The sequence below is a fragment of the Meleagris gallopavo genome, chromosome 7, assembly GCF_905368555.1.
Source record: "Meleagris gallopavo chromosome 7, MGAL_WU_HG_1.1, whole genome shotgun sequence".
NCBI lineage: Eukaryota > Metazoa > Chordata > Aves > Galliformes > Phasianidae > Meleagris > Meleagris gallopavo.
In genome coordinates this window covers 6952175-6977971 of record NC_139410.1, presented here as the reverse complement: position 1 = coordinate 6977971, position 25797 = coordinate 6952175, and the positions used below count along the sequence as shown (strand labels likewise).

Sequence of the window (25797 nt, the reverse complement as noted above, 5' to 3'; positions counted from 1 at the left end):
TAGTATCAGGTGTAATGATCTGTAGCCTAATACAATGGTGTGCCGTGACATTTAAGCAACAGTCTTAATTTGTTTTGTGAAAGCGTTCTCCATAATGCTCTTTGCAGCTCTAATCCAAAGGCGAGACAGTGCCGGGTCATTTGCATGTGCTGCTCTTGCTTGTAAATTCTGTATATTGTTGTATTTCTAAAGGTCGTGCGGTGCCAAAGTTCACAAATTGACTTACGTTGCTCTTTTTTTTTCCGCCGAAGACAGCCAGCGTGGCTTTTGTATGAGAGCACATTGGATTTTTCTTCCCCCCCCACCCCCCTCCCCTCCACCACCTCCGTTTGAACAACATAATTATAAACTTCCTTCTTTTTATTTTTTTCTTTTTTTTTTCTTTTTTTTTGTTATTATTACAAATGTCAAAAGGTCAGAATGAGTCGGAAGCCAGGAGAGGAGAAAAAAAACTCTGCCACCATCTCCAGCAGCATGTAAGAGGGACGGTGTAAGAAATATGGAATGCAAAATAGGTCACAACTCAGTACTCTCAATACGATGTTGGGGGGGGGATTTTTTTTTTTTCACTTAAGTGCAAACCAAATGGGTCAAGTAATCGCGAGCGCATGCCCTAACACTAATTGACTTATTTTGGAATGATTATAACTGTAATATTTTTCTTAATGTCACTGTTTTCTGGGCTGTTGGTTTTAGTGATTGCCAAGCAGTGGCATTAAATCTCTTGTAAATTTTAAATTGCATGCTATTTCTGTAAACAAGTCCCTCTGTTCACATCCTGATCATTAACCTTTGGTGATTTATATCACCGTCCTTTTTTTGCACAATTACTGCTGGATTGCTGCTGGATGCCATGCTCTCACTGCCAAATAAAGTGTACGTGGGAAACAAAAGTGGGATTTTACGGCGGCTTGTTAAGGAGGCTTTTTTAATTATGATTTTGTTTTATTTCTTGTCGTAAATGGAAAATTATTACCTTTCAAGCAACAGTTGCAAATGCAGTCTGTTTCGATCATGTTGTTGTCTCTTCCAAGTGCAGAATGAGAGAAGAAGGTGACTGGACATTAATACTTTGCTTTCTTTTACTATTTAATATGAAAATAAGTAGTTGTTTTTTTTTTATTAACATATCATTTTGTATTTGTATGCTGGCTTTTATCTTTTCTTTAAATCAGTGTGCAGACATGCTTGCTGTTACAGGGTTACTCCTGGAGAAACTTGGGGGTTTATGTGCACCTGTTATTAAAGTGTGAGCTTGAAATGTGTGTAAAGATATCCTTTGTGTACCACAGACTAAAATCTTGGGGTTTAAGGGCTGTCTAGTCTGAAGAATCTTCCATTGCACTAATCCAAGCATCTATGGAAGGCACGTTGAATAAACAACCTTATGGGAACAGGTTCCTGATAACCCTGGTCCAAAGGGATTTGAGAGATGCCATCAAAGCAAAATTCTGGAGTTAGGCAAGTGTATCTCTTTTGGAAGTTTTACCCCTACTGAAAACTGAAGGGTCTGATGTTCTCCATAGTTCTGCATCCCTGGGCCCACGTGCTTCCCCTCAGTGCCATAGCTGCAGTTGTGAGACTGGCAAATGCAGAGTTAATGAGCAGCGTAAGTATTAAAAGCCACATGTTTAGATAATTATGCCTTCAAAAAAGAAAATGTTGATAGGAAATGACAGTCCAGAATAACAAATCTGCTTTAGTTTTTAGCACGTGCTTGCTCAATTGCACTTCTGCACTGTTACAGAACAAAGATATTACCATCATGGACAATTTTTAGAAGCTTTTCTTGCTACTTTTTAATTCTGGCACTGTGATTTAGGTCTTTAGCCTGTTTCCATGTAGGAAAATCTCCAGTGAAGATGGAGAAGGCAAAAACATGTGTGCTGCAACTGTTCCATAGATGCTTAGCAGAGGGGAGAATCTGCATGGGCCTCAGTCTGATGGGTCGCTCGTGCTTTCTGCTTGCACAAGGTCGGTTTGCTCTATGCCATGCTAAGCTGAGTGTCCTCCCTGAAAGTGGCCCTGAAAGCTCTTGCAGCAATGCTGCACCTGTGCAGAAAGCTCATGTTGGCTTAAGCACTGCAGATGGAGAGAGAGGCTGTTAGAGCACCAAAGATGAGCTCTATCTGGTCAGCTTAGCCAAGAAGGATCTTCATTTTTGAAACACGTATGGTTTAAAAACTGAAGTGACACTAGGAAACACCTACTGCAAGTACAGACGTGCATATTGTATGAATTGAATTTTAAAATGACTTCATGGTGTTCTTTGAACCATGTTGTCTTGGCATCCAAATAAAGTAAGTGCATATGGTGGGGGGAGAGCATCTGTCCCTTGAGCTAGAAACAAGCCTTTCATCATCAGTTTGTCATTGATGGGCAGTGGTATAAAACACTGGTACTGAAACATTCTTCCAGTGGAACACAACCTTTATCAAGAGCTGTGGGCAACTGATAGCAGAGCTATATTGTCCTGATAGGGTTGATTTTCAAAACTAATTAGATTTAGACACTGGGTTTGGAAAGGGGAGAGCAGTATTAGCATAGTCATGCCCAGTGGGACGTGGCACAAATATTTCTTTAATTGATGCTGCTAATAAACATACTTATCTTCCAACTTACAGGGATAATTTACACCAACTGGCAAAAAGGTAGTGATAGTTCTCATAACGTAGTACATAAATAACACCTTTGTTGTGAACAAATTGCATGTTGTAAACATCCAATGTTGATTGCTAGAGAAATTTTTCATTATCATCTTTAAGAACAGAAGGCTGTGGGTTATTAAGGAAGGATGCTGGCATGGAATGAGTCTCAGTGTTTCTTCAGACAGCACTGAATAGGTTTGAAGCTGTAACCTCAACTCCAGAAGATGCTTTATGGGTGTTTGAAATATGCCATTGAGTCTTCTGGTTCTACACTTATTGTTTCTGGTATCGTGCACCAGATGTGCACAGCGACTTGCTGTTAATTTACCAAGGTAGCACTGTCGACGACTACATTGTGCAGATGCACGAGCTGGCATGAAAGGGGCTGGTTGTAAGCCACTGCCTCAGAAGTCAGAACTCCAGTTCTGTTTCTGACTGCCAAAATAATCACATGGGCCTAAGAGAAGTGCCCTAATCCTGGCAAGTCTTCATTTTATACCCATAGAAAAGCAGCAGTAGTGTTTCACTGAAAAGCAAACCTTTGGGATGGGTGCAGTTTCCGGCTGCAGGGTGCGTGGCAGAATGGCACCCATACCTTCTACTGGCATGAGGCTGTGCCCATGGCTCCACACCAGAGTTGCACGGTGTCTGCAGCTACTTGTGCAATTTGTAATAGTGAGAATGAAAGGAATGGGAAGAGGAAACAGCAAACACATATGGCCAGCATTTAGAACTGCTCTTACCGGTCTGCCAAGATGTGTGCTGCTGCTGGATGTGTGCTTTGCTGTGTTTCAGCAGACTTAACCGAGCTCTCTGAAACAAGTTACAGGCTGATTGTATCCTGTGATTACTTTGTGTCGTTTTCTAAGGCTGATCTCTCTTATATACAGAGTGCACGTTTGTCTCCCCTGCAGAATGCTCCCAAGGAATTGTTACAGTGTTCCATAAGCAGGTGGGCTGTAGCAGCACACATTGGCAGAGGACAGTAAATGTTGACTTGGGTTGAACACAGTAATCTTCCTACAGAGAGGTAACAGTGAGAACAGCGTGTGCAGGACAGAGTAACACCAGGTACTTCAGGATGGCTTCCATGCCTCTCTATGCAATCTGGTGTAGTCTTCCTCACACTCACTGGTTGCACATCCTCTAGTAAAAGAAAAACTCACCGATGCTTTGGGTTCCGTATCACATTCTTAACACTTTCAGCTCATTTCCCATTTCAGCCACCTCTCTCCTCGCTTACGGAGCAGCCCCACAACACAACATTTGAGACATCTCTTGTCCTATAATAACTTCCAAATGTAAATCAGTTGCAGCTGTTTCTTAGCACTTTAACCCTTTGTCTGCTGAGCCTCCAGGAAATAATTGATGACTGATTGGCCCATTAACCTTTTTAAAAAAAGTTTGACAGCCTGGACTTGTGTAATGAGGAGGGATTCCTGGTGAAATCAGTTTGATGGCTGAGTTGCTTGCCCCTGAGGATGAAAAATTAGCCCCACAGGACCTCGTCTGCATAGAAACTGGACACAATTAGTGTAATATCCGGTGTTATTAATGTAGTTTGGAGTAATTGGGCAGGTTGATTTCGACAGGTTGATGGTGCTAAAATACTATTACAGTGGACCTTTCTACGAATAACCGTTAAACATGGAAAACCGTTTAATAAAATGTTGTGATTGGGCTCCTAGGGATTTAAATAGCACTAATTGTAATTTTATTAAAGGCTAAAACTGACCAATTCCACTCCGCTGCCTGGATTTTTCTGTTTGCTTTTGTGATGGGTCCGGATTTACAGGTCACTACCTGCATGGCACATCTGGTTTGCTCTGTGCTCTGTAGGTGATGTGATGTGGGCTCTGCTGCTTTGTTTCACAGAGCAGGGAACTCCTGCAAACTTGTTCTGTTGTCAGCAGTGTTGTCAGCCAACTTGCTGATGAAGTAAAGACGTCCTTCCAGCCCTAACACATCCCCATGGTACTGGGACAAACTCATTGACGTGTGGACTTGGCCATCCCCAGTTACCACAGCTGTAAGGTTTTCCAACTTTTGTCACGTTGTCATCTGGTCACAGCAGCAAAGGTCAGGAGATTAAATAGGAGCCTTCCCTTTGGGATAAGGATGCTTTGTGTGCAGGATAACCAGAGGAAATGGCTGATGGTGGTCCCAAATGTCTGTCTCCATTGTGCACTGTGCAGTAGGTCTTCCATGAGCAGAGGAATGACCTTGGTGCAGCATTTTGTGCAAAGCTTGCAGGGTTACTGTTTGAGGATAGGATTTCAAACCTCCCTTACAGGCTGGGCTGGTTTGCAGAATTTGTTGCTCATAACAAACTCCTAGGTATGTGATCAGGATTACTAGATGGGAGAATTCAGTCATGCTGTATCTTGGATCTATACACTTCTTTCAGGTCTTGAAACTGTAAATCTGGGAAATCACTGCATACTTGGATGCTGAAATTTTGGGCCGAGCTGTGACAGGATTACTGTAGAGATTAATTATGTATGTGCTTGTTGATTATTAGATATATTAGCTCTGTCCATGCTAATGTGTCCTCTTGTTATGCATCCCAACAGTGTTCTTGCTTTTTGCACATTGAGGGGTCCTGGGCACCACACTGCTGCACTCACCTCAGTAGCACCTGCAATGAGTAATTACTATGGAAATCTTTGACCTTAACATTTCTGTTTCTTTTGCTGTTCCTGGATTTCTTCCTCCTGATATGCACTTTATTGAAAACTTTGCATTACTCTTCATGCTTGCCTGTAAATCGCATACCTGCACAGGGAAGCACTGTGTATGGAAGAGGTTGCACTCTGTGTAGATGATTGCTCTGAGCTGGAGGATTCAGTGGCAGCATTTGTAAATCTCTTATTTATTAAGACTTTGGAAGTACAAAGATTTTATCATTTAGAAGCCATTAAAAAGCCTAAGAATGATGCATCTCCTAAACTGGACTCTGCAGGGAGCCGCTGCATGTGAGATTCACTTTTCCATGTCCTCCTCTGCCAGTGTTCTCTGGTCTTTGTGAGGTCTCTCTTCCCTTCAACAAGGCTTTCTGGAGGTGCTTTGGTTTTTGTTCTGCAAGACTGTGTTATCCTACACTAGTAGGACAGGCAGCACGTGAAACTGTGAAGGCAGGAAAACTAATTATCCCACAGGTTGAAAAAAAATGACTTCCATTGAGCAGCAATACTGCATCTAAAGCTAGCTCTAGGTTTGTCACATCTTTATATGCTTATGGATGACAAGGTAATGCAGGAGTTTCGTGGCCCTGAATATCTGATAAGTCATCAGTAGACAAGTGAATGCTTTTTCTAAAGCCATTATGTCTGATGCTTACCAAAACTTTGTGCTCTATTGTAATCTTCCTTTCATGCTTCATGCCTGCCCTTCCTGATTCCACCATCTCCGTCTCAGCTTCCTTGACTTTTTTAATTTGATTTTGGTATCCCATGTGTAGGTAGAGCATGTCCATTTAGTTTAGGTTTGTTGGTGTTTTCATAACTGCAGTGCTTTGGCCTGAATACTTGTCCTTATTCTGTAGTGGCCCTGAGGGGTTTTCACTGACCCTTTCTGCTAGCTTCTTAGATCATTTTCTCATCTCTCCCAATGTGAATAGGTTGAACTGATTTTAATCCTGTATTATAATCTAATGTATCTGTGCTGTAGACCGAAAATGCATATATCTGCTTTCAACATTTTGTATCTCTGCATGTACAGACGTGGTTGAAGGAAGAGGGTAAACTCTTAAACTTTGTATTGTCAACTCTTTATAATGCATTCATCCTTCTAGTTATTTTGTGACACACTTTGTGGGTTGTTTTTTTTTTTACATTGTGTAGCTCTTAGCATGTCAGGTTTAAGTCTAAATAATGCATGTTAGCCACTTAGTCTTACAGAGGTGGACAGACTCAACACTGAACAGGCAAATGCACACAAGAATTGTATATTTAAACAAAATAGTACTTTATTCATGTAATGTTTTGAGAGAAAAATGCTGGATCTGTGAGTTGTTTTCTGATGCATTGTGCAGCTTCAGGGTTGGATGTACTTAGCCTAAAATCTCCAACATTCAGACTTGCACTTGCTTAGGCCTATTTATTGATATCCTTAAACTTAAACCTTTCTCCTATTGCATGGTTGTTTTGTTTTTTTTTTTTTCAGAACAAGAAGAAAATTTTGAGTTTATCATTGTCTCTCTCACTGGCCAGACTTGGCACTTTGAAGCTACCACATACGAAGAAAGAGATGCCTGGGTACAAGCCATAGAGAGTCAGATCTTGGCCAGTTTACAGTCCTGTGAGAGCAGCAAGAACAAGGTATGGTACATGGAGTAATACTGAGAATAAGTAATAGGTGGTTGATCATCAAAGAAAGCAAAATCAAGAACACTAAGCTTGAAACCGCATCTCCTAGAGAAAAACATGTAGTGTTAGAGCTGCATGTTATCCATCTTAGCAATGTCTTTGCAAGAGGGAAACTCAGATTTTACAATGAATGCCTGCTTTCATTGTTACCCCATCCCCAATTACCCCAATCCTACCAGCATAGGTGTTTTGTTTGTTTCCAATGTATGTTTCCAATAATAATTGGGATAATAATGTTTGATTCCATTATATATTTCTGAGATGGAGAAAAATCATAACCTATTTGTTTTTGTGTCTGACTTGCATGGATTTACATGTGCTAATGTTTACATTAAGGTAGCACAACAGAGAAATCTGTATACTAACACCTGTGTTCAGAGCACTTACACAGTGAGGCAAAGAATGGCTGGTAGCAGTCACTATCCAGTACCTACAGAGAAGATTGGCTTTTGTTATATTAAATATTCTTCTGAAAAGAAGAATCAATTGTTAAGATTTTGATTGTAGGGGGGACTTTTCTGATTATATATACTCAATTATAAGTATACTTAAGTTACTCAACCTGCTACAGTGCTCCAAGAGGTTTTCTTCTGTAAAGTAGGTCCATGGTCTCAAAACATGTCAAAAGAACTAACTGAAATACTGTAAGTACAGCAAGTAGGTGTGTAGTAGATTTTGTTGTGATGGAATATCTTTGCATGGCCGTATTTGATTTTCATTTGAAAATCATGTTTGGAGAGCCCATAGTTTGTTAAAGCTGTCAATTTTATTCTCAGAAAGCCCCCCAGATGGTTTAGTTGGGAAGAGCTGTACTAGCACATGGTGACAGACCCTCCGGATCCAAGCAAAGAGGATTGGCCAAGGACTTCAGGATCCTTGTTCATTCAGACTTGGCCTGAGCTCTGTTTTTTTTTTTTCCATTTGCTGACAGTGGTGTTAACTAACCGTTTTTATTGCTCTCTTATTTGTTACGTACACCTTTCTTCACATTGCCAGTCGCGTCTGACAAGTCAGAATGAGGCCATGGCCCTTCAGTCGATAAGGAACATCAGAGGCAATTCCCACTGCGTGGACTGTGAAGCACAGAGTAAGTACAGCTGCTTCTGGAGGCAGCGTGGTGTGTTGTGCTTCCGAAAGCTGCCCTCCTTGGTTCCTTGGCCAAGAGATAGGTGAACATCCACTATGGGCATTGTCTTTTTTGGTATTATATTCCATATGTTATTTTCAGCTCTCTTCTTCATTGTGGAGTTCGCTTAATCAGATTGATTTCATATTAATTTATATTTAATATACACTGTGTCAGATAAGTCTAATTTGTTTTCTTCCTTCTTGTACTTACCTCTTTAAATGTGAACGTCTTCACTTTCCTTTGAAGAAAGGGAAAAAGGAGTTTGCTCTTTGACATCAGCTACTTCCATTTTCTTCCTGCTTTGGGTGGAGAAGACATATGTACTGTGGTCATATTTTCAGAGAATTAAAGCTTAATTTGTGAGGTTTTTTGTTTGTTGGTGGTTTTAGAATTACTCATCAGAAGAAACAAAAGTTATTCCTTGTTGTATGTGGATACCAGAAAACTGATTTGAGAGTTTTTTCCTTTCTGTGTCTCTTTCCCTCTCTTTTTTTTTTTTTTAACACATATCTAATGTTCAGAAATGTTCTCAAGAATACTTTGAGCTGCTCTTCACCTCACTAACCCCAGCTGAGGTCATTATTCTGTTGCTCTTTAGTTCCAGAGGTTTGTAACAAAGCCATAAAAAGGAAGTACTCTTGCTCTAAAGCAATTAGTTGTAGGAGCAGAAGGACTGAGAACTCCTGCATTTTTGTTTCTTTGATATCTGTAAGTCAGAACTTTTCTTGTGATTTTACATGTGCTTAAAATGGAAAAATATTCATTTATTTTTCTTTTAGTACTTTTTTTTTTTTTAAGACTTATTGTTTAGGATTTTGACTCTTTGTCTAAAGCCATTTAAACTTCCCAGTTAAATTTAAGATGAACATTCATACAGATGTGCAAGTGCTTTTGCATGATTAATTTCCTGTCTGCATAGCTAGCAATTTAGCTGATTTGATCATCCACAGAGCAAGCAAACCTATTGTCCCCTGCTTCATCTTCAAAAGGTCTGAAGGAAGGTGGTTAGCACATTAACAGGCATTTCCAGTCCATGCCATCAAAATGTTCTTCACACATAGATTGATTTTAATTGATTCTTTTGAAAATTGTCAGATATTCATATTCTGATGGCTCACGAACAAAGGCAGTTTCTCTGTCCCCAGCAGTTCAACCTGCAGGGGTATGAGCTTTGGCTGGACTAGCCTTTGAGTATCAGTCTCAGACTCTGTCAGAACTCCAAGCTTGTTGACCTGCTTGGAGGAGATCACAGGTGGAAATACCACAGGTTTACCAACGCTGATGAATTAGGGACTTTATGTTCCACTGGCTGGTAATCCAAGGTGTGTTAAGCAAGGAAAAAATGTTAGTTTGGCTGGTATTTTAACATGTGTAGACCAAAAAGACTAGTATTTTTTCACATTCTTTCATATTAAGCTGGTAGTCACTCAGATTTACTCCAAGGTTTTGGTATAGCACAAGGAATAGCTGTATAAGATGCTGTGCTTTGTTTGACAAGGATGAGGTCTTCAAGTGACCAAGATGTAAGCTTGGCTTCTCTGAAGTATCTGAGCAGATCAATGGGAGTGTGACTGATTCCTGCTCCAGTCTTTACAGATGTGGGTAGCATTTTCCTAGACCCTGCTAACTGGTTACCCAAACAGAGTAGAAAAGTGTGATTCATTTACTGCAAACACACGTGTCCTTCCAATTTTTTTTTTCTCCTTTTCCTGTCAGCCTAGTTGTTGCTCATCCAGATTCCTCCTTGGGTCAAGCTGGCCAGCAGAAGGGATGTGCCAGGAACACACTGCAGACAGAGGGCAGGATGGGCCTGCCCTTTTTGGCAGGGCTTGGTTGTATGGTTTGGGGGCTGGAGGGGGATTTTGGAACCTCAGCTGGAAACTCAATTCGTGGTTCATATTCTTGGAGAAGATTCAAACCTTCTTCAGTCCTCCTTGCCTTTTGGCCTCCCTGCTTTTAAGACCTCTGTATTTCCCTTGAAAAATCTGGGCTTGTTCCGAAGTGATGTGCATTAGAACGTAAAGCTGTGCTCGGTGTGAGCCTCAGCCCACTCCTCTTGTTGCCAGCCTTTGCTTTTTTCCCCTCACTCCCTTTCTGCCTTACCCCAGAGCGCTTTGCATCACAAACGCCAGCACTGTTGTGGAAAGCCGATGTAATTTGCATCCTCACAAAGCCAGATGTTTGACAGCAAAGGAATACGAGATGTTGCTGTCCCTCGGTTCTATTCAAGAGCCATCAATCTTCCACTTCAGAAGTCTCATTCTTCCTCTTTCTAGAGCTGTTTGGCTTTTTAGCACTTCATTACAGCACTTTGTTTCACTGGGGAATTTCTGCTTTGTTGTACTGTCGTGCTGCAGGCCTGCTGGCCCTTTAGCCGTTCTGAGCTGAGCTTTGTCAAACTCCTGTCCTAACTTTCCTATACCGGGGCTGAATTTCTGCCCACAGCTCCATTTCTGCCTCTTCCAGTTGTAACGACACCAGAGGATAAACTTGGCTCACTCCTCTGAGATGCCTGGGGAGTTTGGAATATCAATTCTCTTGCTTTCCTCTAAAAACAAGAGTCACATCATGGGTTTTCCAGCCCAACAGTTTATCTGGTAGCTTACTGTGGTATTTTTTGGATTTGAGAGCCAAACACTGAAGTGCTAATTTCAGCAGCCTGTCAGACCCATCACAAGATTCATTTTTTCTATATGTATAATAAAATTCTCAAAGGATTGAAAAGCTAGGCCTTTTTCTCTCTCTTTGCTCCAGCTCTGCAAGATGCTGCTCCTCCTTTCCCAACCAACTGCTGCTCGTCCTTTCCCTACTCTTCTACTCCTCTCTTCAGAGATGCCCCTGCTGAATCCAGATGAGCTTAGCATGGGTAACTCTTCCACCAGCCTCCTCATGTCCGCAGTGATGAAAGAGATGGAGAAGGTTATTCTCCCAAAATAGTTGTCTTCAAAGCTTCGGCCTTCAAGTGATTCCATTTGATTGAGGTTAAAGTCAAAATGGGAGGAAGTTTTTAAAGGAGAAAACTAAGCATTTAATCTGGGAGTATTCAACAATGTAAAAATGCCCATATTTTACCAGTTACAGCTTAAAATGTTCAAGCATGAGATTTTAAACTTGCTTGACTACATAGAACAAGAGGAAGATGCAGACAGGAGCATTGAATTTCACAAGGAGCCATCCCTGGTCATCTACAAAGGCTGCTCCAAAAGTAATGCCTCCTGTTTTACGGTATTGGCCTATGACATTAGAGGCAGACACTGGTGATACAGCAGTACAAGCTGAACCTTCCCACCATATCCCAATATGGTTTGTTGCTGTGTGACAGACGGCAGCTGAGGGGCAGGCTGACAGAATGGCATCGGACATGAAAGGCATATGAAGCAAAAAAGTGCAGTTGAATTCCTCCATGCAGAAAAGATAGCACCCATTGAGTACCAACACTTGCTGAATGTTGATGGAGACCAAACAGTGGATGTTAACACAATGAGGCAGTGGGTGGAATAATTGTAAAAATATTAATCAATAATTTTCCTCTTGCTTCGTTCCAAGTTAGTGCTTCTTTCAGCTCCTGACACCTTTTGTGTCTGTGAAGATAACCCTGGCCTTTGCAGGTCAGGGGCAGAGATTTCATTCCAAGTCTGTTTATTAATTTAAAACAAATATCTGCCCCATTTAAGCTTTTACACACAAATTAGCACGTTAGTGTATTTCACACATACTGCTCGAGTTCCCCTTCTGTCTGCAAGACACTGCAAGTAACTCATGGAGGTGACCTGGACAAATATGCAAGAAAGGAATGTTTAATGCTTGTCTTCCCAAAGACTTGTAAAGCATGGCAGGTGTTTTGTCTTCTATATTTCTAGAGATCTGAAATGCCTGCTGTCTCTTCCTGGGGTAAGACTTACCTTAGACAGAAACTTTTTAAACAAAAGATCTGTTTTTCTGCTTAAGTGAAATAAGATGGTGGGTTTCCTTGTGGTGTTCTTTGTTTTTTTTTTCCCTTCTAATTTCTATAGTGTTTTTTTTTTCATTTCAATTTCTGAAGAATGATGGAAGAATGTCTGCTTTTTCAATGAAATCTTATGCTTACCCATTTGAAGCGTCCTTTAGTAATTTTTGTCCAATTGTAACATGGCAGAAAACTAAGAAATGTATTCCTTGCGCATATTTTGGTTGCCAAAAATAATTTTTTAATTTTGAGTGACACAAACTGGAAATATCACCAAAGTCCTTTGACAACATTTGCACGAATAGAAGGGGATGTTGGAAATGTATTTCCTATCTGCTCAGAATTTTGTTTAGATTTGAATAAAAATTGTGCCTACCCTCTCAATTAATGGTGATTTTCCTGCTTGTCATTTGTGATAGTCTCCTCATTCTTTGGGAGGCCCAGGGTAAAGAGAGAAGAAAAGATCTGACAGCAGGTGGGAAAAAAGCCACCAAAAATTCCTCCCATAAAGTCTTTCATTGCATTTGTTGAAGTGAATGTTTGTTGAAGAGGGATATTCATACAAACCTAGATTTAAATAACACAGGACAGTGACAAAAAGTGAACCATCTTGGGAAATGACTTTGAATTTCCCGGCTTTTGTCAGGTTTGTCACAGCCTTATCATTTGCAGGGTTATTTTTTTTTTTTTGTCTGTGGAATCCTTCTGGCTAGTACACTAAAACTGGGACTGTTCAAAGCATCACATTTTCATCTTAGTACTTATCTCCCTGATCTTAGAGATGAAAACATACCCCATAGTGTGTTAGATGTAAAAGCCATATGTAGGTGATGATATAGATGGTTATTAAGGGAGTTGATATAGTTAGCAACAGAGACATTGTGTCTACTCTTTTTTTTTTTTCTTTTTCTCTTGTAATTGGCTACGAGTGACTCTAGATTCCCAAGGAGGGACTTTTTCTACTACTTCTTCATAAGCTGCCTGCTCCTCAGTTTATATTTTCTTTGTTTCTTCTTTTCTTTCTTATTCACCTTTTCCTTTTGACTGAAGCTGGGCTGCATCTCTTGTGATCCCCCCCCTTAGGGTTTCTCATTAGTGCCTTAAGAAGGCAAAATAGAGCCTTCTGCTAGACTTCCCAACTGTGCTGTGAACAAGGACACCTGAATTTTTTGTTCCCATTGTGTTTGGAGGCAAAATCTTTATACACAAATATTAACCAGAAAGTTTTGTTTGGTGTTTTATTGCGCTGATGATGGCCTTCGTCCTTTTTTCTGCAGACCCTGACTGGGCCAGCTTGAATCTGGGAGCCCTGATATGTATCGAATGCTCAGGTATACACCGAAACCTTGGCACACACCTCTCCCGCGTCCGCTCTCTTGACTTGGATGACTGGCCTATAGAGCTCATCAAGGTGATGTCTTCAATTGGGAATGAGCTGGCAAACAGCGTTTGGGAGGAGAGCAGCCAAGGCCATATGAAACCTTCATCAGATTCCACAAGGTATGCTTTCTTTCTCCATGATTGTGGCATGCTGTGGGCAGGTAGCACTGGTAATTCTACAGGTGGCAAAGACTGTAAACTGTGAACTACAAGCCTGAGCACTTAATTCCTCATTTTGGCATCTCAATCAGAGGTGGTAGGACAAGGGGGAATGGTTTTAAACTGAGACAGGGGAGATTTAGGTTAGATATTAGGAGGAAGTTTTTCACACAGAGGGTGGTGAGGCACTGGAACAGGTTGCCCAAGGAGGTTGTGGATGCCCCATCCCTGGAGGCATTCAAGGCCAGGCTGGATGTGGCTCTGGGCAGCCTGCTCTGGTGGTTGGTGACCCTGCAGATAGGAGGGGGTTGGAACTGGATGAGCATTGTGGTCCTTCTCAACCCAGGTCATTCTATGATTCACAACTTAGACTTAAATTCTTCCTTCAAGTCCCCTGGTAAAAGTCATTGGGTATATGTCTTCACTGCAAGTCCAGGAAGAACATGCATTGAATGAGATGCATTTCAGAACTAGGTGACCCTCATGCTCATTCATGCCTGTGTAGGTTTTCTCAGCAGCTCTACAGTTTTTTGTACAATTCACTGACTGACAAAACAGTGAGAGATTTAACCCTCCCACTTGGTTATACTTCAGTCTAAATTATACTGTCATAAGTTTCTTTGTTTTGTTAAGCAGCAAAGTTCTGGCTCTTGGACTATCAGTTTATGATTAATAATCTGCCTTCAGTAGTTCAGGCTCACCCAGGACACTGCCATGCAATTTGTATCTGGCTGTCAGGTCTTTGGGTTCTCATCACAACTGTGGTGAAAATCCTGCTCAGCTGGACTTGCTTACTTTCTTTATGTGAAATATACGAAGGCGTAAGTTGATGGGGGAATGTGTGTTTCCTGTGAGAACAATTTTACCTACCAGTCTTAGCTCAACACAGTGAAATTCTTCCATGATGTATTATCCTACTGAAGTCTGAAGGTTTTTTATGCTTAATTTATCTGATCGCTGTCAAAGGCAGGAAGACTTGCTGATTTTAGTGGATTTTAAGTGTAGGTTCTAATAGTTCTAACTAACGTATCGCCTGGGAGATGCAGAGTGACTTCTGGCAGACTCTATTTCAGAGGAAGGGAGGAAGATCTTCTGGACTACCTCACCCATCTGGGCAAATCTTCTCAGTTGTCTTTAGAAGTGTGTTATAATTGTCTGAGTGTGAGCTCTGGGGCAACAGCCTGCGTCTGAGCCCCGTTCAGTCCCTAGGCAGCAAATGATACGACAGAGGTTAAGCTCTCAGTGTTTGCTTCCTTCATGTAAAAGAAGTCAGAGGGAATTGTATTCCTATTTTGCTTATGTGCGGATGGGTTTTGCTTTTTCCCGTGCTGGATCAAGTGAAATTATAAGCTGGGAGTTTCTAGCAGTGTCACCTCTTGCTGTGCAGAAGTAGGGTTGTGCTGTTGTCTACAATAAAGTCAACTATTTCTTATTGCATTATTTCGTTAGCACTGAAAAATGAATTTGTGGTGCCACCTTTGGTTCGTCTTCGAGAATGAAGCAAAGTACATTAATCAGGCTACTTGAGGGGAATGGCTATGCATATAAATGCGTTCAAAGAGACCTACACAGAGACTTCATCCATACATAAACTCTATGGCTGCTAATATACACGTATACTATTATACAGTAAACACACTCATTTCATCAGTTAGGTTGAAATGAACTTCTTATTGCCTTTCTGTCATTAGTATTGCTTTCTGCTTAATCCAAAAATACCTTACACTGCTGCACTTGACAAATATGTCTTGCTCCTTACTGTTGAGGTGAGCAGAAAATATACATCAAAAAGAAAGGCATACACTTAATTGGATATATTTTAAAAACACCATGTTAGGAATCATATGTAAATTAAAGACATTATCATGACACATTGAAATTATGTGTGATGAAGGTTAAATTAAATAACTCAGTTTTTCATGTTTGGAGGTGAGTCTTACTTATATAAAATCAACTCTTCTTCCATTTCTTGCTCAGAGCTTATTTTAATTCTTTGTTTCTGTACAACATGTTTATATTTGGCTATTAAAGTTTGTCAGTGATGTAATTTTTCTTTCTTTCCTGGACTATAATAAGGACAAAAGGTGTAAAGATTAATTTTATATTTCCAATTATGTGTTCAAGTGCACACTTACGTAGTGGAAAAGATAGATGATGGAGAAAATAAAGCTAAGATTATGTGAAAATTTGCCCACAGAGCAATTTTAATCTTTCTCTCCTAACTCCATCTTTTTCTTGCTGTTTGGAGCAGGACATAAATGATACTCTGCAGAGGAATATCTGAAATTCTGCCTTTTCAAAGTGTGTGCTTCCCTTTGTACTTTGCTTTGGTCTTCTATTAGCCCGATAATCCTTCTGCCCAAGACAGGACAAGAAAATAAGGCCAGCATCTCAGGCTGCATTCAGCTTTCTCTTTTGCTTTGAGTTTTGCATGAGGATTCCTGTTTGGAGCAGTGAAAATAGATTTTAAGTGAGGTGAGCAAAAAAAGAGAGGAGGCAAGAAAGTACCTCAGAGATCAGTGGATGCCGGCTTGTTTAACGTATTTCATCATGATGTGGATGATGAGTACCCTCAGTCAGCCTGCAGGTGACACCCAAATGATGCCCCAGAGGGATGTGAGGAGGCTGAGACACTGGCTGGGAAGAACCTTGTGAAGTCCTCTGCTGTGAGGAGAGGCTGAGAGAGCTGAGGCTGCTCAGGCTGAGGGAGAGGAGGCTCGGGGGAGTCCCATCAGTGCCTATAAGTACCTGAAGGAGAGTGCAGACAAGACAGAGCCAGGCTTCTGTTAGATGTGCCCAGTGCCAGGAACAGAGGCACTGGGCACAAACTGGAGCATAGGAGGTTCCATCTGACCATTAGGCTTGTGTGCTGTGATAGAGCACAGGTACACGAAGGCTGTATGGTCTCCTTGGAGATCATCAGACCCATCTTGACGTGATGCTGGGCACCCTGCTCTGGGTATCTCTGCTGGAGCAGGGGTTGGGCCAGAGGGACCCAGAGGTCCCTTCCAACCTCAGCCCATCTGTCATTCTTTTGTGTGAAAGTAAGCAAGCAGAAATACGTCTGGGGAGCTGAGATATCTGGAGAGCCTGAGGATATTTGGAGATCAGGAAGGAAAGGAGCATTCAGCAACGCAACTTCTGATGGGTAAGAGAGCTGATACGTGCTCTTGGGGAGTTGTTGCTACCCATGCCTCTGAGCCGCTGGGTCAGCCAGAGTCCGAGAGCTGCTGTGTGAGGAGGCAGTAACTCAGTGTGCTCCTGCTTTAATGATTTCCCACCAAAGCCCCATCAGACTGGGGAGAGAAGTAATTGTGTTTTCTTCAGAGTTTCTCCTGAACTTGATGGTATCTCTGTTCCCTTCTGCAGCCCCACTTATTAAATGTCTCTCACGGTACTCCCCTTTTCAATTGCACTACATATATTCATTAATCTAACCTCCATAGTTTTCCACATGCTTGCTCAGAATTTGAGTCAGTGCCTACAAAGTATTGGGAACACAAGAACGTTCTTAACCTTTCTCCCAACTGATTCAAAGACCTTAACACAAAGCATCTGTAAAAGACCTTAAACAAACACAGCCTTCGTGTGTTTCTTTATGATAAGCATGTATTTTAGCTCTTCTCTTGTGCTCCCCTCCACACATAACCACCAGAACTTATCTGCACAGTGATGGACCCTCTGTTAATAGACATTTGTAGAGAGAATCAGGCAATTTAGGGTTTCACTATTTCACGTTGTCTCTTCCTATTGGAGATGAAGCCATCAACACAAATGAACAGGCTTTCAAGGGCAGAGAAGGACTCTTGACTGTTCCACAAATATTGTATCTGTTGGCCTGGCAAGCTCAAGGAGTATTCGTATGTCAGACTAAGGGGAACCCAAAAATACTGACGAGCGTGGTTTCAAAAGCAGTCCTTTCTGCTTGTGAGAAGTCAGCACAGAATCACTGCAGTGGAATCCCATGTGTTCTTGTTGAGTAGAGGGAAGTGTGAAGGACTACCAAATGGCTGACTCTAGGCCACAGCACAATTGAGGCGTCTTACCCAGGAAAATGGCACCAGTGTGTATAAAAATTGACCTACGCCAATCTTTGAGTGCAGCTTACTTTATTTTGTACACCCAAAAGTAAGTCAAACCAACAATCAGACTTGAACCACATCAAACGTACCCGTACTGCTGTCCTTTCCTAGTGCATTCATATTCACCTAAAACTCTTTCTCTGAGAAAATCATAGGAAAAGATAAACCTGAAAGCGTATTTTAAAGGTCAGAAAGGCTCTCATATTGGAATTTATGAACTCAAAGCCTGGAAGTTTTGTAGCAGAAGCCCTTGCTCCCACAACTTTCATCAAGGATATTGGCCAGGTGCATTCTCTAATGTTAACTTGCACCAGATCTCGTAAGAGTCTGAAAGACAGTTTATAAAATAATCAGATCTCTGGGTCATTCACTGCCTCTGAATCAAAAGCAACACCTTGGATTGCATCTAGCATTAAACTGGAAGATAATGAGAGCACAGGTGCAAAAGGATCCCCCAAGGAAGAAGCATAATGTAAAGCAGTAGCATGAGCCAAAGTTCAGATTGCGGGTGTTCGCATGGCTACAGCAAGGAAGGAGGAATTAACATGAGCTCCTGGTGGGTAAGAAAAGTTGGCAAAGCAGCAGAGAAACCTAGCACAGGAGAATATGTGAATGTAGAAGGAAAAGGGGACCAGCTGGCCTCCGAGTGTTGTCCGTGGGCTTCTGATTAGGTCAGCTTTAGAAGGCTGGTAATTGGTTCCAGCAATTACCAGCAGCCCTGAGAACCACCACTCAAACTTCGGGAGCCCTTGGACAAATTGAAGCTGACTGCTGGTGAAGGAGTATTGACTTCCCATTTCTAAACAGGGGGATCATTAGTCAAGAAAAGCATCTTTTAATTACTCGCAGGAAGGAAAAAAAAAAAAAAGGAAAAAAAAAGAGATCTTTCAGTATGGATCCTGCAACAACTGCCATTTTTTCAAGTGTATTCAATATTAAATTTATTGTCTTGGACGGGAGGGGGTCAATGAGGAGAGTTAGCCTGTAGTCCTTCCTTCAGTAATGTGGGTTTAATTTGGAGTGAGAAGTCAAATTAGAGTAAATCAATGTTGCGACAATTAACTGAGTCTTGGGATGAGAATCAAGATTTTTCCCCTGTAATTGCTATTGATACTATTTAAGCACACTCTTAAAACATTGATTTTGAGTAGTATGGCACAGGAGTAGTTTGGGCAGCTCAGTGGGGCCGAGACGGAGCTTGCTGCATGGAGGAATGCTGGAGATGATATGAGGCTCTGAAGATCAGTTTTTGGGCTGTCTTTGCCTTGTTTTGCCTGGGCTTTTTGGACTAGAGTGTAGAACTCCTGCCAGATACTAGCTTTCTTTTGGACACTCCTCATATGCTTTGTTTTCTCTGTATACTATTGTTGCCCATATGGATTCTAGATTGCAGTCTCATTGGCACCATTGGGTTCCTGAGGCGATGGTGGCCTTTCCTAAAGGAGATGAGCTGTCACCATCCCTCTGCCCACTCCATGAGGAGCTTATCTGCTCCCTGGTCCTCACCCTCTTTCTCTGAGCTCTCTATCTCCATCTTCTTGGAAGCGCTGGGTTACATAAGCAGCAAGACTGCCTCCACCTCCATCTAAAAGCTTTTGGCCAAGAGGACAGGGAAGGGCAGCATGACATCCAGTGCCATGTCCCAGCCATGCTTTTTGTTCTTCTGCTGAAGTGATGCTCAAAATTTGCGTTAGCTCTCTGCAGACTTGGAAGTTGAAGGGCTCCCCCTCAGTTTTAGCATCTCTTTGGGAATATTCCTAAGTAGAAAGAAACCTCTGACTCCATTAAGGATGTATTCCAAAAGTGGCGGATGAGCAGTTAATAGAAGCTCGGCTGTTAGCTGCCCCTTACATCAGGCATAGTTTTAAGCTCTGCTGAGGCAGCCCCATGATGCACTTCAGATGGAGCTTGGATGTTGTGGTTTGCATTGCAGTCAACTCTGCAGCGTGGTTTTTGTATTCTGGTTGATACAGCTCATGCAGTAATAACAAATACGCTTGAAAACGTAGAGTTTCTGCTTAATATGGATGTCAGGAGAGAAAAAAAAATGGAGATGTAAAGATTTTTAGTATTAAAAATCAAAGATGCTTCCATTCCAGAGCTTCCTGTTGTTAAGAAGTGGGCTGGATGGACAATACAACTTCCCAGCCACTGCAGGCTCCTGCCACAGCATCCTTGTGATTTTGCTCAGGTGGTTTGTTTGCATAGCAGTTATTGTGTTTATTCTGGTTAACAAAGGTCATAAGAAAACAGGAGGGTTCTTAACACTGTATGGGAAGCCTTGAGTTGGGAGCTGGCAGTGTTAGGAATTGACTTTGACCCTAAGATGTGAGATCCAGTTTGATCCCTCACTCGCTAATGAACAGAATTTAATGGTGTCAGAAAAAACATTATGCAGTTAGACTATATTTAGCAGACTTTTACAGTTCTAAGCTGAAGTCTGGCTTGCTGTTTCAAGGCTAACGTCCATTATGCCGGTGAGCGACTTCTATGAAAAAAATTAAGCTGTGCTTCCCTTTTTTTTTTTTTTTTTTCATAGAAATAATTATTCCTTCATTATTTGTACTCGCGGTGAATTTTGATAAAGGGCAAGCACGGAGCTGCTGACTTTGTTAGATCCCTGCTTTATAGGATACAAGGACTCTACTTGTAAAGAGCCTCCATTTCGCCACCCTCCCATTTGGTGCCATTTTGGCCATGGGGGCTGCTGTTGGTCTCCAGTTCCTGGCATCACTACACAGTAATACTTCTCCACCTAGGGCTGCCAGGTCTGGTTCCGTAGCAGTTCTTGGCCTGATGAGGTCAGTGTTTTGTCCCTTTTGAATGCTCCTCCGTGCCTGACACCTTTCCCATTTTAGAGCTGGGGGAAGGGTGTTTTTCAAAAAAAAAAAAGAGAGAGAGAAAATTTTATTGTGAAGGGCTGACCAGAACCCATCTGCAGTTGGGTGGCATCTGCTCCCCACATGTCACTTCCCTCATTAACAAGCAATTGAATTAATTAAATGCTACTCAGAACACGCATAACAAGCTACCGGCAGTGTCCAAATTAGCACTGATAATCAAGGATGATTTCCTTTATTATCCTGCTAAGTGGTGTGCAGGCTCTGATCTCCCTGTCTGCCCTCATCTATTTACATACCCCCAGCTTCTGCCTTTAGAAGCTGAGGTTATCTTACCTAGTTAATTTGCCACGATCACCAAGCATGGCGGATTGATATTCCTGCCTCTGCTGAAGCAGCCCCCCCCTCCTCCCCCTTTCCTTCCTCCCCAAGCCTGGTCCTTTGTATCTCAAGCTCACTGATAAATTAAAAGCCACCCCTGTGGTCTCTCAAGTGAGTAATAGAGGCAGAAATTTCATTTTGCAACTGGCTGATTTAATGATCCAAAGGGTAATTAATGGCCTGATTATCTTAATGTTAAATATGTCCGGCAGCAATTACTGTGACCTCCCGCTTGTCAAGGTCCAGGCTATGCTCTTCTTTCAATTAAGTTCTCTGGGGCTTAATGGTATGAATAAACTCCTCTGATTCTATCATTCCGGACTCTGAGATTTAAGCGAGCTAGGGGCTCGTTTGGAGTTTTAATCAGCCCATCTTCTACTTCAGCGATCAGAGTTAACAATTATAACAAGGACAGTTTAACTTTCTCCCCCCTACAACCCAGTCCCCCTTTCTACTTCTTTATATATATATTTTTTTCCTTTATTTTTTTAAGCCCTCGGAGGGGATTTTGTTGGCTGCAGCAGCAGATTTGCTAGGCTAGTCTCTCCCTATATAAATTATCATGTGAATGCTGCTGTTTTTCCATTTGACAGGCTTAATTAATTGGCAGGAGCGCCCAAAAATGACAGTGCCACTAATTGCAACTCAAAGTAAATTTCTGTCATTGCAGCACGCTTGTCAGCGGGCATGCCCCAGTCCTCACCACGGCCAGAGTTTGTTGACGTTTTCCATTTCAGTTTTCACATCTCGTCAGGGAATGTGATCATATGTGATAGCACTAACGGACCAAGATGTGCCTTTGGGTTTTCCAGGCATGCAGTTTGTGTGCAAGAATGACATTTACTGCCAATAAAGTTTAGACAGCTGTGCTTCTGCCGACCAAACAGCTGCTAGGGGACCTAAGATTTTACTTAAGATATTTCAGGAGATCTTATTAACAGGGAATCTCTGGGAAGGAGCGAAAAAAAAAACCACCGACAAGCCCTGAGAGTTGTAACTCACTCCTGTCTTCTTCCTGGTTGAGCTACACTAAATAGTGTGTCTCCCAGTCAGCTGGAGTTATATTAGCTCTGTTTTGGACAGCAGATATTTCATATAGATAATGAGGAAAATGTATAAGTTATTAGTACAACAGTATCACATTTCCAAACACACACACATAAATAAGAAGACTGAATCACCGCTGCCAGTAAACTAAAGCCTTTCCCCATATTACTGCAGAAATGAACCGATTCTGACATGGTAGATTGCATGCTTTCAGATTAGAGTAATTGTAATTGTTTTAAAATTAAATTCAAAAAAAAATTGTCACTTACCAGTAGCTTCCAGGAAATGCATATAATAACAATAACTAACCGAGCCAAATGAAATGTCAGCTTGGGTGGTGGCTGTTCGTATTTCACCATTTGGAGGCCTCTGAAGCTAAAATGAAATTCTCAAGAGATGAAGGTTAGTGGTACAGTGTATTTTATTGTCCCTGTAGCTGCTTGGCAGACCTTGCAATCCAGAGTCTGATCCAGCAAAGCACTGGTGCCTATATAGCGGCCTGGGAGATGCCTGGATGATTAAAACTAAAAACAAAGCAGCAGCAAGAAAAAATAACGACCCCAGTTGTCCAAGTTAATGAGCACTTTAGATAAAATGCTCCCTAGTTCACTTTTCTTATGTGCAAATCTGTCTTTGATAAAAACTGGAGCGCTTTGCAAACAGAAGCCTGGTTTGCAATCATTATTACAGTCATCGTTCTCTTCGTTGTAAGTTAAATGTGCAAAGGAAATATTTTTGTGTGTTGGAGCATTTGTTAGAAACTGGAGGTGAAAGAGGCACAATCTGAATTTCAAGGCCAGGTTGGATGGGGTCCTGGGCAGCCTGGTCTACTATTAAATGTGGAGGTTGATGGTCCTGCATGCGGCAGGGGGGTTGGAACTTCCTGATCCTTGAGGTCCCTTCCAACCCTGGCCATTCTGTGATTCTATGAACGGTGTATGAGATTTCCAGTTACATTCAGGTGTCCTCCTCATTGTGTTTACCAGCTGCCTTGTGGAAGGTCTGCCCAAGGATTGCTGGTGTTACCTGAAGTTTTTGGAGAGAAAAGACAAAGAAATAATCATTTTGGGGGTTGGTTTGTTTGTTTGTTTTTTATCCTTTTCCCACTTTCTCAGAAGTGGATTTTAGATTAGATTCAAGGCCAGGCTGGATGTGGCTCTGGGCAGCCTGGTCTGGTGGTTGGTGACCCTGCACATAGCAGGGGGTTGGACCTGGATGAGCATTGTGGTCCTTTCAGGACCATTCTGTGATTCTATGATTATCTGTACATCCATTCATTGTTTTTCCTTTTAAAAATATCTTTGAAGAGGACAGAGGAAATCAATAAACCGTTATTTGGCTTTCTGTGAGTTAAGATAACAAGATACTGAGTGTTTTGATGATACAAAAATGAAGATCTGAATGAAAATCAAGTGTTGAGACCAAGTCGTGTTAATATTGCACTGATAAAGCGGTTGTAGCTTCCAAAAGCAGAACGCATCTTCTCACGTGGCAAAGAGTTAGATCAAAAATATTTTGCTCCGAAACTCTTGTGAATTCCATAATTTCTAGGCAGCAGTGGTTTCATGACATTGTATCTCTGTTAAAGAGAGATCAGGAAGCTGCAGTGATGTCCTCAGCTCAAGTGTTAAATACCATATCATTACATATCCCAGAGTTCCCAATAGCTGTCCCAAGTAATTTGGTTAGCATGTTAGTAGAAACATTTGCACTGGCAAAGCATTTGGGTACTTGGTCACAGCTCACAACAAACCATGCTGAGAAAGGCTGTATGCATCCTGCCTCCTGAGGGATTAATATGGAGAGTTCTGTTTTAAATATATCGAGGCACAGGAAGATGTGATAGAAGAATTAAATGTACTGTGTAAAGCATTGGGCAGTCTTAGCAAGGAGATCTTTGCCCTCGCTGTCTTTAATAATAGCTATCTAATCAATTATTTCCAAAAGGAAAATCATTTACTACTTGTATTGCTTTCTAAATTCAGACATTTGTAGGGCGGAAGCTTGTAATAATAAAAAGGAGGAAAAGGAAAAAAAAAAGCAATTGAGGGGAAAAAATGCCAAATGCCAAACATCAGCTGTTATGAGGTCCATAGGGTCAGATCCAGATCTGTGAGATGTGTTTGGTTTAGGGAGGACTGGAAGTTGAGTGCTTACTGCTACTGAGCACACAGCTGTACGTATCAGGAACTCAGCAGAGCTGGCAGGGAAATTACCCAGCATATTAAAAAAGTACATATTTTGTTAGAAATAGATTTTATGTAAAACATTTTATTCGTAAAATTTCCATGCACTTGGTGCTTAACCTGTTCTTTTCGTTTCTCCTGCCTGCAGGTATGGCTCTCTCTGTCAGGTCTTACAAACGTGAGGTTGTTTCCACGTGCAACTCAACTTGGTTGCTGTATCTAACATAAAAGAGAAGTTACTCTGAAGCCAGTTTATTTCTGATTGAAGCTCTGTTCAAACACAGGAGCTTTTTACTCTTAAAGGAAAGGGATAAAAATATCAGTAGTGGCTAAATACATGGGGCAGGCTGTCACTGGTTGAGCTGAGCACATCACAATTGGTCCTCACATTGTCTTTCTCTTGGGCTCGACACAGTATTACCAGAAGCTCAGGTACATTGCCAGAAACTACCGTTGCGTGGGCAAAATCCTCAAGCTTTCAATAGTGTTCACTGTTGATGGTGGAAGTGATGTTAATTCAGCTTCCTGCGTGGCTTTTGGCCATTTCTGCTTTCGTAGGTTGTTTGGCTAGTAGCTAGCTTTGTTTGAGCTCGTGGTGTAGCGAAGAAAAGAGCAGGCCTAAAAACAGCAGTGGTGATGCTGAGCAGTACTTTAAAAAAGGCAGTGCCTTGCCGTGCTACTGGGGGCTGTGCTGGCCGGTGACACTAGGTACAGAAGCAGCAGCATGCCTTTGCTTTGGTCGTGGCTACAGAACCTGCAGGGCTCCATAACAGTAACTGTGACCAACTTTCTCTCTTTTGTGATTTTTTTCCTTTTTTTGCCTTTGTTTAAGACTGAGCTTTGTTTCTGGCTCTGCAGGAAGCTGGTAGCCTATGGCAAGGGACTGGGGAGATAAGACTTCAGTAAGATAACTAAATGAAAAGGGCAGCAGTGAAAAGATGGTGCTGGCTTTTGACTGGACTGAAACTTGATATACACATCAGCCCAAATGCAGTTTCCCCACGGTTCTAAAATAACCATTTGTCAGAGGCAGAGCTCTCGCTGCTGCATCTCAGATGTGCGGGTGCTGAAGGGGAGTCAGCAGTGAACCCCTGAAAAAGAGAAGTGACCAGGAGAACTGAGACCACCATCACTCGAGCTTTAAAGTAATTAAATAGCAGACTCAAATGTGTTGAGGTGAACACAGGTGACGAATTGGAGCCTTTAGAGAATCGGAATTGCAGTGGAATGAAATGCCTGGCTGTGCCTATTAACTAGATTGTGCAGACAGTGCAAAGTCCTGTAGCTGAGGCATTTTTGTGCGAGTCTGCAGAGATGTACAGTAGTGAGAAGAAGCCATCTCTAATGATTGGTAACCCTCAAAAGGTATGGACGGGTTGTGCTTCAAAAAGTCTTCATGCTGAACAAATGATTGGCCTAGAAATCTCCCAGCTAACTTTTCTTTTTCCACAAAAAGATTTAAATTTCTTTCTGGGCTCATCCAGGTCAGAATTTCTAAGTGGCAGTTTTGTTGTATTTTCACTTCACTACAACACCAGCCGAACTTGGGAACCTGTGGTGCATGCACAATTAAATCACAGCCTCCATTAGCACTTGCAGGGCTGCTCCACAAGTTCAAATAATCTACAGGTA

At 41.8% G+C, this 25797-nt stretch overlaps 1 protein-coding gene across 5 annotated transcripts in view; it reads left to right on the top strand.

Moving 5' to 3' along the window:
- The window catches only part of AGAP1 (ArfGAP with GTPase domain, ankyrin repeat and PH domain 1), a 290576-nt gene that overhangs the window by 237644 nt on the left and 27135 nt on the right, over positions 1 to 25797 (top strand). For all 5 annotated transcript variants that reach the window (XM_010713236.4, XM_085228640.1, XM_085228638.1 and 2 more), the window contains 3 exons: positions 6813 to 6967; positions 8012 to 8102; positions 13368 to 13590. In XM_010713236.4, the coding sequence (XP_010711538.1) occupies positions 6813 to 6967; positions 8012 to 8102; positions 13368 to 13590 (469 nt within the window). The remainder of the gene's footprint in view (positions 1 to 6812; positions 6968 to 8011; positions 8103 to 13367; positions 13591 to 25797) is intronic.